The 14,493-nt window shown below is 34.7% G+C and overlaps 2 protein-coding genes across 2 annotated transcripts; both read left to right on the plus strand.

Annotated features, from left to right (window-relative positions):
• Window positions 1-860: 860 nt before the first annotated feature.
• On the plus strand, window positions 861-1,796 carry LOC124960294 (olfactory receptor 8B3-like). The gene has a single exon (XM_047519009.1). The coding sequence runs from the start codon at window positions 864-866 to the stop codon at window positions 1,794-1,796; it is 933 nt and encodes a 310-aa protein (XP_047374965.1). The 5' UTR covers window positions 861-863.
• An 8,248-nt stretch (window positions 1,797-10,044) lies between these two features.
• LOC124959729 (olfactory receptor 8D2-like) lies at window positions 10,045-13,060 on the plus strand. Its single transcript, XM_047518067.1, has 2 exons — window positions 10,045-10,080; window positions 12,122-13,060. Exons 1-2 carry the CDS (start codon window positions 10,045-10,047, stop codon window positions 13,058-13,060), a joined length of 975 nt encoding a protein of 324 aa, XP_047374023.1.
• Window positions 13,061-14,493: the final 1,433 nt, after the last annotated feature.

Genomic DNA, 14,493 nt, shown 5'->3' on the forward strand with positions numbered 1-14,493 from the left:
ATCAGATTTTCCCTCCCCTTGTCCTCTTGCAACCAACATTCTACTCTCTACTTATATGAACACAGCTATTTATATTTCCTATTCATGTGAAATCAGGCACTGTTTCTCTTTCATTGTTTTGCTTATTCTTAGCTGGATGTCCTCATATTTTGAGATGAAGACCAGGGATCTAAGACATGCCATTTTTCTTTCCATTTTGTGCAGTCCTAAGACTCAAGTGAAACTGGTAGAGGAAATTCTTTGAAAAGGGAGCAGAGAATGTTCACAGAATTAATGGATACCAAGGTTATAGTACATTAATCATTAATTTCCCTGTCTATGGACAGATATGTCATTAGTCTACATTTATGGTCTTTTCTGTGACATGGGTCAATAACTTAAAAATTCCTAGACTCATGTTCTTTGTTTTAGATTAGGAAGAACATTCAGGGTTCCAAACCCACTAGAGTGTAATCTGCATTGAAGGTCATCACCAGGTTGCGGACATTTGCTTCCAAATTTACTAGTCAAGGGAGGGCTCAAGGAAAGGGAGAAATATGAGATGAAAGAACAATTTGCTCTTTTCCAGCTCTCTTCTTTTTTATTCCTGTGCTTTTCTAACAGTTGTTTGCATATGGTACCACCAGTCTTCCTTAGGCAGGCTAAGTGCATGATGTTCTGTACTTAGTTTTGAGATTCTAATAGGAATTTTAAATCAGTATCCTGGCAGCACAAAAGGCAGGTTGTGTGTATTCAGGTTGATTAGTTTCAGACATTACTGGTGCACTCATACTGATGGGAGAAGGTATTCTTGGAAGAGTTGGGTTGTCTTCTAATGTAATTCCTGTTTTTCTCCCTGTGTCTACAGATTCTTTTTGAAAAGAATGGCTCCTGAAAATGCCTCTTTTGTAACTGAGTTTACTCTGGTGGGATTAACAGATTGGCCTACTCTTCAACTCCCCCTGTTCATCCTATTTCTAGTAATGTATATGGTCACTGTGTTGGGAAATTTGGGTTTGATAACTCTGATTGGCTTGGATTCACACCTTCACACTCCTATGTACTTTTTCCTCTTTAACTTGTCCTTCATAGATCTCTGCTACTCTTCTGTGTTTACACCCAAAATGCTGGTGAACTTCATATCAAAGAAGAATATTATCTCCTACAAAGGGTGTATGACCCAGCTTTGCTTTTTTTGTTTTCTTATTATTTCTGAGTGCTACGTGCTGACGTCAATGGCCTATGATCGCTACGTAGCCATCTGCAATCCACTTTTGTACAACGCAATCATGTCTCCTAAGGTGTGCTCCAACCTCATGCTTGGTTCATACTTGATGGCATTTTCTGGTGCCATGGCCCACACTGGATGCATGCTGAGACTGACCTTCTGTGATGCAAACACCATCAACCACTATTTCTGCGATGTTCCCCCTTTGCTCCAGCTATCATGCACTGACACCTATGCCAATGAGGTAGTTGCATTCATTGTGGCAGGCATCAACATCATTGTGCCCAGTCTCACCATCTTTATTTCCTATGGTTTCATCATTTCCAGCATCCTCCAAATAAACTCCACAGAGGGCAGGTCCAAAGCCTTCAGCACCTGCAGTTCCCATATAATTGCTGTTTCTCTGTTCTTTGGATCAGGTGCATTTATGTATCTGAAACCATCCTCTGCTGGGTCTATGGATGAAAGTAAAATCTCTTCTGTCTTTTATACTAATGTGGTTCCCATGATGAATCCTTTGATCTACAGTTTGAGGAACAAAGATGTTAAAGTTGCCCTGAGGAAAACCCTGAGCAGGAAAATGTTTTGATCAGAATCTGAACCTCTTTGTGCATGTAGTTGCAGCACAGAGAGATTCTGAGAGTGAGTATTTACCTGAAATGTTTTTAGTGACAGCTTTCTTATTGTATTTCTTTTTTAACATGGGGAGGGAAATTTGAAACACATTTCCTATTTTTATTGCAGCAGGTTTTCTTTGTTTTTTTCCTTTCACCATTTTTTCCTCTTTAAGAATAACATTAAGGAAGAAATTTTGTTTTCATTGCCATCTGAAATCCACTTTTTTACAACATAGCCATGTCCCCTGAGGTGTGCTCTAAAGAGTAGAATTTTTTTTCTAATAAATGGTGAATGATTCTGCACCTGACTCAATAACACAACTTGACATTGACATTATGTCATTGGGCAGGAGGGTTCTTGTCTGCTGCTTTAATGAAGCAACAGTTCTGTAATCTTTCTACTCTGACTTTCCATTCTCCAGTGGGCAGGAATATGCCCTTTTCAAATCCAAGTGTTTCACAGTTACAGATGTTTACACATCAAATTTTCTATCACTGTGCAGCTATGAACACTATGCATTAAACATTTTGTTCACAGATGATATATTTCTCTTGCACAGTTTAACTAACACATACTAGATTATTGATACATATTTATTTTATGGTTGGATACTGAAGTTCAAAGAGGTTAATGATTTGCCTAATGTTCAACAGCTCCTTAAAGATAAAACCAAGAATGAAATGTAAGTTACCAGATTTCAAATCTATTATTCTTTTTAAAGTATTTTCTGTTTCATTTTCTTAGTTTTATTTTACTAAACATGAGATATGAGAAAAAAATTCCACTCTAAAAGTTGACTGTGCTTTGTTCTAGAATGAGACAGGTTTTTGTATTATTATTATTATTGTTATTATTAATATTATTATTATTACTATTATTGTTATTATTTTTGTTCAGAAGATCAATTCAATGGTTCTTCTTAGTTGGGAAGAGAAGTCTTTTTAGACCAGTATATGTGGGAGATGATTGGCTGAAGTTGGGAACAGACATTTTTTATGAAAAAAATTTAAAAATTTAGAGTCTTTTATTTGAGAGAATAGGAAGAAAGTAGAACTCCATGATCAGAACCCAAAGAGACACATGATCAGTAAATAAGAGATCTATGCATGGAACATGATCAATGAAAGTTTCAACAGCAGTTAAAACGGCATTTGTAGCCTGTTTAGTAATTATTCTCCACTTTTAATAAAGCCTTGGTAAAACTTACAAAACATAATCACCTTATATTAATAGAGTAATAGTTTAACTGTATTTGTGGGGAGTCAGGAAGAGAGTACAACTTCAGGATACAAAATCATGAATGGTAATTGGAATTTGAGTAAGAAAGAAGGAATTTAAAAAGTAAAATAACAGGAAATGAAAGCCACTGCTTTCTCTTTTGTGGAAGACTTTAGAAACATGAAGATCATAAGATTGCCCTGAATAGGACATAGATTTATGTCATTTGACTTTGAAGAATTTAGGCACAGAAGGCAGGAGTACTTGGAAACAACTAAATCACTTGTGTTTTTATTGACTTTCGCAGACTCTTCTGGTATAGAATCTAAGGTATGAAAATCCTATATTCCAGCTGGGAGAGCCACAAGAGTTTGAAAGGTACATTTGGTGAATAAAACAAATGTGATAATGACTTTTTGAGGGTAGATAATGACTTTTGCCTTTTGAGAAAACAGGCAAAGAGATGACCATGCTGAAAATTCTTAACCTGATGCACAAATTTCAATATTTTCTGAGATAACTGTAATAATATGTATCATTTTACCATTTTTTCTACTCTCCATTTACTATTTATGTATTGAAAATTTAGAATAAGTTGTTTGTTGGCTTTTTTGGTTTTAGATGTACAGCACTGATAAAATTGTTTCAAAAATATGAGTACTCTGCTATTTTTTCCCTTCCCCCCCACCCCTCCCACCCCTCTTTTCCCTCTATACAATCCTTCCTTCCTCCATTCTTGCCCCCCTCCCTAACCCTGACCCTAACACTAACCCCTCCCACCCCCATTATGTGTCATCATCCAAATCAAACATTACCCTATGTAAATTTATGATTACACAAATGGTATGCCTTTACTTCATGTACAAACAGAGAAACAACATGTATCCCATTTGTTTACAATAAAAAAAATATGAGCACATTCAGGGCTGGGGAGATAGCTCAGCTGGTAGAGTGCTTGCCTTGCAAGTACCAGACCCTGAGTTCAATCCTCAAAACCGCAAAAAAAAAAAAAAAAAAAAAAAAATTAGCACATTCTATTGAGTACATTCTATATTACTTTTATTGCTGCATACCTCATTTTGTATGAATCCTATTTTTATTATAAATTATGATAGTATTAACATGATATACTTTTTAGTTTTAGATTTTTGTCACAAGAATGACAATGTAATAATAATTCTCCATATACTCTACAAATTGTAGCCCAATATTATATTAGCCTTTTCCTTTCCTTTTTTATTGGTGTACATTAATTACACAGAATAGTGACTTTCATTGTTGCATATTTGTGCATGCAGATAACATAATTTGATCAGTTTTACTCCTCACTACTTCCCATTACCATCCCCTCTGCCCTCTCCCTGACTTCCTTCCTCTGTGCTCACAGTCTCTGTTCTATTTTCATGATGTCTTTTTTCCCCTTACTTTTTTCCTCTTAGCTTCCACATATGAGAATACACATAATATTTGTCTTTCTGAATCTGACATATTTTGATTAACCTGCTACTGTTCAGCTCCATAATTTTCCTGCAAAATATAATTTCATTCTTTATGGCTGAATAAAACTCTATTGCGCATATATACCATATCTTCTTTATCCATTCTTCTGTTGATGGACACCTAGACTGATTCGATAACTACTGTGAATTGTGTGTTGTGATAAATATGGATATGCCTGATTTATTTCTTTCAGATAAAAACTAGGAGTGATATAGCTGGATAGTTCTATTTTTAGGTTTTTAATGAATCTCCATACTGATTTCCATAGTGGCTTTGTTACAGACCCAGGACCTGCTTCAAGACTGAGATAACCATGGTGGTCCTTTGTTACCAGTTCTTAGACATTTTATGCCAAAAAAGATTTCAGACATGTTGTTCAAAGAAGGAGTCATAAGTTAAAATGGATAAAATGGGACACTCTCAAATAGAGAAAGTGGGACCTTAAAGAGGAAAAGGAAGGCATGCCTTTTATTGGAAGTTCCCAGGGAAATTTCCAGAGTATTGCTCAGGTCCACCTCTTGATTTTTAACTGTCAGCAGGACTACATCAGACTTCCAGTTCCCCACTCTGCATGGTAAAGCACAGGTTACTTTGTCCCATGGTGACTAGTTCTAATTGGAACATGTTCTTACAGATTTTATGATTAGGGGTAAATATTATTATCACTCTGAGTTTTAGAATCTGATCTGTGAAGGGTCACAGAACTACCCCTTCAGGGTAAATTGTGTTCTTATTTGTAAAGCCTTTCTTCAAGCATGCATTTTCCCTTTTGGATAGCAGGTTATTTGCTGAGGAATATAGCATATCCTATTGACTTAAGCCAGTCAGTGTTAGATCCAGATTGCTTTTTAAAAGAAAGCATGTGGGGTCAGCACAGTGCGTCCAGTTCACAGAATTATCCACTTAACTTTTCACCACTTACTTCTGTCTGTTACCAATCAGCTATACTAATTTACATTCCCACTAACAGAGTGTAAGTGTTCTTTTATCCCTACATCCTATCTAGCTTTTGTTATTTGTATTTGTAATAATTGCCATTCTGTAATTCTGGAGACTGAATTAGAGTAAATTATATTCCTTGCTTTTATAATTATGTCAAAGTGTATCCTTATGTATAACTATAAAGAACTAATAAAAATGAAAAAAAGAAAACTCCTTTATTAAGAAAAAAATTTCTTTGAATAAAGTCATTGAATTGAAAAAAAAAAATGATTGCCATTCTGCCCAGAGTTACATGTAATATCAATATAGTTTTGGTTTTCATTTTCCTGGAAGTAAATACCATGTTGAAAACTCCCTTTCACACTGGGGTCTCAACCAACTTTGGTAGTGTATAGCTATTTTTCCTTTATAATTGAATGCATCATTTTTTCCCTTTATTCTACCACTCCCATAGTTCATTTTGAGGAAGAATTATTTGTCCGATACCCATAGTATATCTTAAGCCCTTCAAAAACACAGACCATATCTCTCCACCTTTTGTGTTCTAGTGTCGGACAGAGTGTTTGTTCTGAAGTCACTCAGTATTTGATACTCTGAATATTACTGTAAAACAAGCTATCATATTTCTCATTTTCAGAGATATAAATGTTCGGTTTTTTCTTGTTTTAAAATGTAGCATGATGAAGATGCCAAAATTGCTAAATACAAAAATTTGGGAAATTATTAAATGCTTATAAAATTCCTGCAGTATCTATCCTTACATCCACTTTTAGTAAATACTTTAATTTTAAATTTCTAGAAAATCAACATAAATCATGAGTATTTATTTTATTTTTATGAATTTATTTTTATCATTTCAAATGATTTTTTACTGTTTTAAAATTTTTAACTATTTGCAGAAAAAATATTTTATGATCTGGATAAATGTCCTTGTGTTACATTATTCCCAGACCAAAACCAAGCAAAGGAACAAAATTCATAAACTACTACATAAACTATAATTTCATTTTTTGTCAAAAGAATAGAGATGAAAATATTGATATAGATGTATAGACTTATTTATAGTTGTACCAGAACCTTGAGCTAAACACTTAAATTTCTCATCTTCTTTTTGGTACTGGGGGTTGAACCCAGTATTACATAACCACTAAACTACATCCTCGGCAATTTTCATATAGAAAATATTTTATTAGTTCATTTTACTTATACATGACAGTAGAATTCATTTTGATATAATTGTACAAGCATGAAATCTATCATGTTCTAATTAGTATCCCATTCTTATGAATTACATGATGGTGGATTCACTATGGCATATTCACATAAGCACATAGGAAAATTATTTCAGATTCATTCTTTTCTTTTTCTTTTTTCCTTTTACTATCCCACCTCCCTTTCCTTCATTCCCCTTTGTCTAATCTACTGAATATCTATTCTTCTCCTCTTATTATGGGTTAGCTTCCACATATCAGCAAAAACATTCCACCTTTGGCTTTTTAGGACTGGCTTATTTCACTTAGTATGATAAACTCCAGATCCATAGAAGAGGACATTTTAGAGATGCTACAGTTGTGTATCTTTTCTCTTTTTCAACATCTTTTATTGATGTGTTATAGTTACAGTTGTGTTTCTTAAAGCACAAATGGAATATATGAGAGTGTCAAGTTCTGACAACAAAAAACATTCTCCTCTGATCTTTGGCAACATATTAGGACAGTGCTGTTCACCTTGATTTGAGTTGAAAGAAAAATAAGAACTCAAATAGAAAAACATGTTTAACGCATTGGTTTTCTCATTCCAAGACAAGTAGTGCAGAGGAATAGAGAGCAAAGAACTGAGGACAAATGAAAAACTACAAAGTAATTATAAATAGTGTTAGGCTGCAGTAAATGCTTGAAAAGAAATGCAAAACTTCTCTGAAAGGAAATTTTTTATATATCGGGTTGCAGGGGAATTCCTCAGGGAAAAAATAAATAATTAATGAGTGAAAATTGATGAATGTGCTGGGTGCGGTGGTGTTTGCCTGTAATCTCAGCAGTTTGGGAGGCTGAGGCAGGAAGATCGCCAGTTTAAAGCCAGCCTCAGCAAAAGCAAAACACTAAACAACTCGGTCTCTAAATAAAATACAAAACTGGGCTGGGGAAGTGGCTCGGTGGTCAAGTGCCCCTGAGTTTCCACCCAGTATCCCACCCCAAAGTGCCCCTGAGTTCCCACCCATTATCCCCGCCCCCCCCTCTACCAAAAAAAAAAAAAGAAAAAGAAAAAGGAAGAAAATTGATGAGTGGGAGGAATTACATGCAACAAATGGACACATCTGACCTCAACAATTTCTGCTAGCAGACTCTGAATTTACAAAAGACTTGTGGAGTATGGAGTGGCCACTTATCCCCTGCTCCTGATGTTTCCTTCCATGTGGAGGACGTCGGTGCCATCACCTGGCTGTGCTCTCCTCCTCTCCTCCCAACAAGACTGGCCATAACTTTCCCTTTTTTTTCTTTTAGAATGTTGGCCTGCCTAAGGGAAGAATGTGCTCTGCCACTATAGGGAATGGTGAGCCTGTTGAGCAGATCGAAAACTGTTAATCACATATTAGGAAACACTGGAAAATTCAGTTTTTTAAGTTATGTTTGTGTCTTCACCATAAGATTCATGTGTTTAAAGGTGACATTTTGTCTCCAATTTATCTTATTCCTCATTAGGACTCAGAAGAGACTGATATTCTGTATTATGTTGTTCATGACTACTAGAAACTGAAAAATGGTTTAAAATTATTCTAACTGTAAAAGAAGGTAGTGGGACAGTAAAACTACCATGATGTTATAGAAATGACATAAAGAGTTTAATTAGAACTGAATAGAATGTCTAGAAAGAAATAGGTAATCATTGAAATTAAAAAGTGGATGGATAAAGTACATTGTCAGATTAGACAGAGTTGGAGAGAGAATAAATAGAAAATTGATCTGAGTAAATTATATCGTGTTCAGCAGATGATGAAATGAGACAATAAGGAAGAAAACCTAAATGACACAAAAGATAGATCAAGGTACAGAAACCTCAGAAAGAGACAATCCAGGAGAAGCCCTATATGCATACAAAATGGCAGAGAAATATTCCAAAATTTAAAAAAAGAATTGAATTCTTACAGAACAAATAAACTCAAATGAACACCTAAAAATATTGTAGGAAATTTGTAATAACTCTCATGAAAATAGTAAGAGCACAGGAATGGGGAGCAGCAGGAACTCGAGGAGGGAGAAAGGGAGAGAGAGGGAAGGAGAGAGATATTACCATATATATATATATATATATGTATGTATATATATATCGTGATGTCAAATTCTTAGGAGTAAATACAGAGTTTTAAGGCAATGGAATAATATATTCTCAATGCCAAGGAAAGAAATTCTTGTCAATCTAAATTCTGTATTTTTTCAAGTTTGCATTTATGAATGATGGTATTCTCACTAACACTCAACAGAAATGCTTTAGAATTAAGAATAGAGTTGGAATAAAGGAATGAGAAAAAATCTCATGGTGTGGGGAGAAATTTTGAGCATGTTGATCAATTTAAGCAGACATTCATTATATACAAAAAATGATAACAATAAGTGCATTAGGAGCATTTGCAACAAGATATCATTAACTTACCAAGTGATAACATGCAAAATGGGGTGAGATTAGAGTTAAAATAGTTTCTGATGCAATGATAACAGAAGACATCAAGGAAGAAATAAAAAAAATTCTTAGAGGTAAACGAGAACAATAACACAACATATCAAAATCTCTGGGACACGCTGAAAGAATATCTTTTAATTTTTTGAGAGGAGGGTGTATATTCTGACTACTTTAGACCTTGTTAATTCAAGGACACGTGCTCAAATATTAGAGTATCCTCTAAGATACAGGGAAAAATGTAATTTTCAAATAAGAAGAGAAACAAGAAGGAAAATGAAAAAATGTAGGAGAAAAATGTATAATAAATAAAATATATTAGCAGAAATCATTTTAATTTGTAAGTAACAATAATGAATGCAAATGAGATAACACCATTATTTAAAAGAATGAGGCTTTCAGATTGGGGGTCAAAAAGTTTAACTCCCAACACTTATTTCAGTAGAGCCATGTTATTCAGAAGGAACAACTATAAAATTGAAGGACAAATAAAAATTTAAAATAAAGGAGTAAAAATGAAATACCAGTAACAAAGCAATCAGTGAAAACTGGCATAACTAAATTAAAACAAAGAAAAAATGACTTTAAGTATAATTAGCAGAGATAAATAAGCCACTTAATATCATAAAAATAATAGTATATAATAGCATTAAGCCTGTATGTACTTACTAATAGAGTCTCAAAATAAATAATACAAATATAGCAGAATTTCAAGAAGAAATCAACAAATACAGACTTGTAGTGTGGGATTTTGAGTGGAGGCTAAGTGTGTACTGGCACTCTTTACAAATCAACAAAATCTAAAAATGAGTCAATTTGAGCATTAAAATTAATGAACTAGACCTGTAGGTATTACACCAAGGACCATGCTCTCAAAAGTGAAGTCCATGTTATTTTTAAGCACACTTAGAATATATTTCAAAGTATACTTATGAACTAGTCCTTACATTCAGTCTCAATAAGTACAAACCTGAAAATGAAGACCACTTTCTCTAATTACCATGCTTTATAATTAGGAAATAAAAACAAAGTTCTTCACTCTTCCAGATTTAAAATTTTATGAAGCACTTCCAAATATTTTAAAGGACAAAAAACAAATTCAAAATGAAATAAGAATATATTTAGAGTTTCATACACATCATAGGTCATACACATATACTAAAACTTATAAGAAATTGCTAAAGTAGTGGCCTGGAAACTTTGGCCTGGAATTAATTTTATTTTAAGATAATGAGATAAAATATTTTGAAATTAATGTGCTAATAATTGAATGCAAATAACCACAATAAACTCAAAGAGTAATAATGTTTTAATTATAAAATATTACAAGAATGATACCATAAGGTTTTAATAATAAATATTGCAAGAAAGAATAACATAATAAGAAATGAGGAAACAGGAATAACAAAATCAAAAGTTGGCTATTTACATGATTAAGGAAATAGAAAAAATCTGGAAAAGTCAATTGAATAAAAGAGAAAATTCCAAAAACTTTAGAATGGGAAATGGGGACATAATTCAGAAGGTCAGATACAGAAAAATACATCCTGTTAAACACAATTTGAGAAATTAGATAAAATAAAAAATCCTTTCATCACACCATTTTTTATAAAAACCTGATTTTTAAAATATTCTGAATAAACCTCTAATCAATAGAGAAATATAATCAGGAGTTCAAAATTCCCATTCCCTCTTAAAAATGCTTGAGATAGCATGTAAATTCTAATGAAACTGAAAACCAGTCCAATTTTTGTGAATATTTTAATGGGCTAGAAACAGCTCTCTTCAATTGTTAAGAAAGCACTAATGAAAGCTGGTGTTGGTGGCACAGTGCTATATTCCCAGTTGCTCAGGAAGCTGAGGCTAGAGGATTGTGGGTTTGAGACCAGCCTGGGCAAATTGGTGAGATACTGTCTAGACAATAAATAAATGGGGCTGGGATATAGCTCAGTTGGTACAGTGCTTGCCTTGCAAGCACAAGGCCCTGGGTTCAATCCCAAGCACCGCAAAAAGCAAAAATAAAAACCAATAAATAAATGAAGAAATAAAAGAGCATTTTTATTCAATCAAACAGAGAAGCATGAAAAAGGAATATTAATAGGGCAATATGACATACTTGGGTCAATCACATTAATATGCTATAGAAATATGTAATTTTTCTGATAGCAAACCAGATAATATCTGTTGTAATTATCTAGCATAATCTAAGATCACACATTAGAAAGTAGGGATTTGAACAGATAGCATAAACTAATTAAGATATCAAATTCATGTTTTTCAGGAAAGAATATTTTAATTACATTTGTTATAGTAATAACTGTAGTTAACTAAAGACCCTGTGTTCCCTTATGGATTTCATGATAGAAACAGTTGGGCTATTAAATAGGAAAAGCTCTGGAGGTTTCCAGACATCAAATTTCTTGGGGCTGCCTGAGATAAACTAGAGTAGAGATTCACAAGAAAAGTTTTGTTAAGAAATATGTTTGGTAAAACATTTACAAACTATAAAGTGTTATAGAAGGACAAAAAATATTTTCTTATTGATTCTTACTGAGATCAATTCCTTGAGTGAGTGAATGTTTTTATGATCATGTGGAGCTGTAGTTTGGTTTTCCTTTAACTCTGCATTGCACAGGGAGACAAATATTGGGAGATTTTGTAAGTCTTTGGGAAACAATAGTATATTTTTAAGTCCAATGCAACATTTTTGTTTTTTACGGTAAATGTTGAAAAGTAAATGGGTATCAATTTCTCAGAAGGTTTAGGTGGATCCATATCTCTGAGTTCTATTCAGAGTCTTTGTCCTGGAGAGTTTAAGAGGTCTTTGGAAAAGATGAAGTTATAGGACTCAAGAGGGTGTCAAGAATGGAAATCACCAAAAAGAGCATGAAATTCTGCTTTGGAAATTTGAAAATAAATGTCTCCTTTTCCTCTTATCTCTTCCTACAGATAATATTTTGTAAGAAAATGGCTACTTCAAACCACTCTTCAGTGACTGATTTTATACTGGAAGGGTTAACAAAACGCCCAGACCTTCAATTGCCCCTCTTCCTCCTGTCTCTTGGAATATATGTGGTCACAGTGGTGGGGAACCTGGGCATGATCCTCTTAATTGCCATCAGTTCTCAACTTCACTCCCCAATGTATTACTTTCTCAGTCATTTGTCCTCCATTGGTCTCTACTACTCCTCTGTCATTACCCCTAAGATGCTGGTGAATTTTGTGTCAGAGAGGAACATCATCTCCTTTCCAGAGTGCATGACTCAGCTTTATGTCTTCCTATCTTTGGCTATTGAAGAAGGCTACCTCCTCACAGTCATGGCATATGACCGTTACGTTGCTGTCTGTAGCCCACTGCTTTACAACGTTGTCATGTCCCACAGGGTCTGCTCCATCGTGATGGCTGTGGTATACTCCCTGGATTTGTTTGGGGCCATGGTCCATACTTCCTGCATGTTACTGCTGTCCTTCTGTGGGTCTCACACTGTCAGTCATTACTTTTGTGATATTCTGCCCTTGTTGACTCTGTCTTGCTCCAGCACCCGTGTCAATGAGATACTGCCGTTTATTATTGGAGGAGTTAACACCTTAGTTCCTACACTGGCCATCCTCATCTCTTACACTTTCATCCTCACTAGCATCCTCCACATTCGCTCCACCGAGGGGCGGTACAAAGCCTTCGGCACCTGTAGCTCCCACCTCATGGCTGTGGGCATCTTTTTTGGGTCTATAACATTCATGTATTTCAAGCCTCCTTCCAGCAACACTATGGACCAGGAGAAGGTGTCCTCTGTGTTCTACACCACAGTGATTCCCATGCTGAACCCCCTGATCTACAGCCTGAGGAACAAGGATATGAAGAACGCACTGAGAAGGGTGGTTGTGGGGAGACAGTCATCCTAATAAATAGGCAATAAAGAAAAAATTAACAAGATGATAAGTTATCAGAGGATCTTTGAAATTTCTGTCTTCTAAAGAGAAAACTTTTAACCATTTGCAAAATATATATTCTATGCTTGAGAATAATTGCGACTTTTGTGAAGATTATTAAGTAACCTAGTTTTCTGATATGTTTTAGAGAAGTAATGGTTGGCAGAAGGAAAGTCAACAGACATTATGAATTTTATGATTATGAAAACAATATTTTTCTACTTGTTGGAAACTAGAGATGATGTAGTTTTGTGGGGTCAGAGTGTAGGGACAAGAATTTGTATGAGTGAGTTTACATGCACCATCATTAATCTTCCAGTTTCTGTGGAAATCAACATACTAGTTTTCCATGTATTGTGTTTTATCCAATGAAAAGAGACATTGTACAGAAGTATCTGGTTTAGTCCACTTGGGAAACTCCTTGGCCTTAATTATCTCATTTCTTAAAAGAAAGAATAATTTAATAATCTCCTCTTTTTTCCATTTAAAGATAATTTGATGAAATTGTCAAGTTGCAGACTATAGGATTCAAGTTAAATATTATAAGGACTATAAGACAAGAGTCCAGAGATAACTGAATATATAAAATATTCTTCCCTGTAAGTGAAGAATTTATTTCAGTGGTCTAGTTTCAGTTTTTAAAAATGAGGAGTATGACTAAAGATGACCTTTCAATTTTTACTGCTGTGTTCTTTTCTTACCTCTCACACTTCCATCCTGCCATGTGTTTTTGGGGTGAGACCCTATGCTGCCTCCAGTCTCAGCTTTTCAGTCTCTTAACTTAAACACAGCTTAAACCTAGTGATGTGCAATGAGTGAGAAAGCTCTTCCTTGTAATAAAATATGACAAATCATTGTTTTGGACTCTAATTAGTTTCCTATGGCTGTTATAACAAATTTCCACCAAGGGTAGTGGCTTAAAACAACAGATATTTGCCCTACAGTTGTAGGCATTAGGGGTCCAGAAGTTGTTTTAATGGGCTCAAATCAAGGTTTCAGCTGGTTCTCATTCCTTCTGGAGGGTCCCAGGTAGAATCCATCCCTTGTCTTGCCCAGATTCCTAGGACTGCTGGCTGCCTTAGCTTGTGGCCACATTGCTATAATTTCTGCCTTGTGCTTTCTACTATCTCTTGGTAGGCTATACTTGATTGCATTTAAGACCCACCTGGAAAATATCTGATAATCTCCCTCTCTCAAAGTCTTAATGTAGTCACATTTACAACATATTTTTTCTTCTTTTCCAAATCTAGTAACATTCAAGTGTATCAGGAACACTGATGTAAATATCTTTAGGGAGACATTTTTTATCTACCACAGTCCTCAGGGACACAAGGACCCCTGAGATTAATTTGAAAGTTACATATTCTATCTGGGATCCTTGAGTGCTGACTGAGGCAGTAGCATGG

Source organism: Sciurus carolinensis, chromosome 11 (assembly GCF_902686445.1).
Source record: "Sciurus carolinensis chromosome 11, mSciCar1.2, whole genome shotgun sequence".
In the NCBI taxonomy this organism is placed as follows: Eukaryota; Metazoa; Chordata; class Mammalia; order Rodentia; family Sciuridae; genus Sciurus; species Sciurus carolinensis.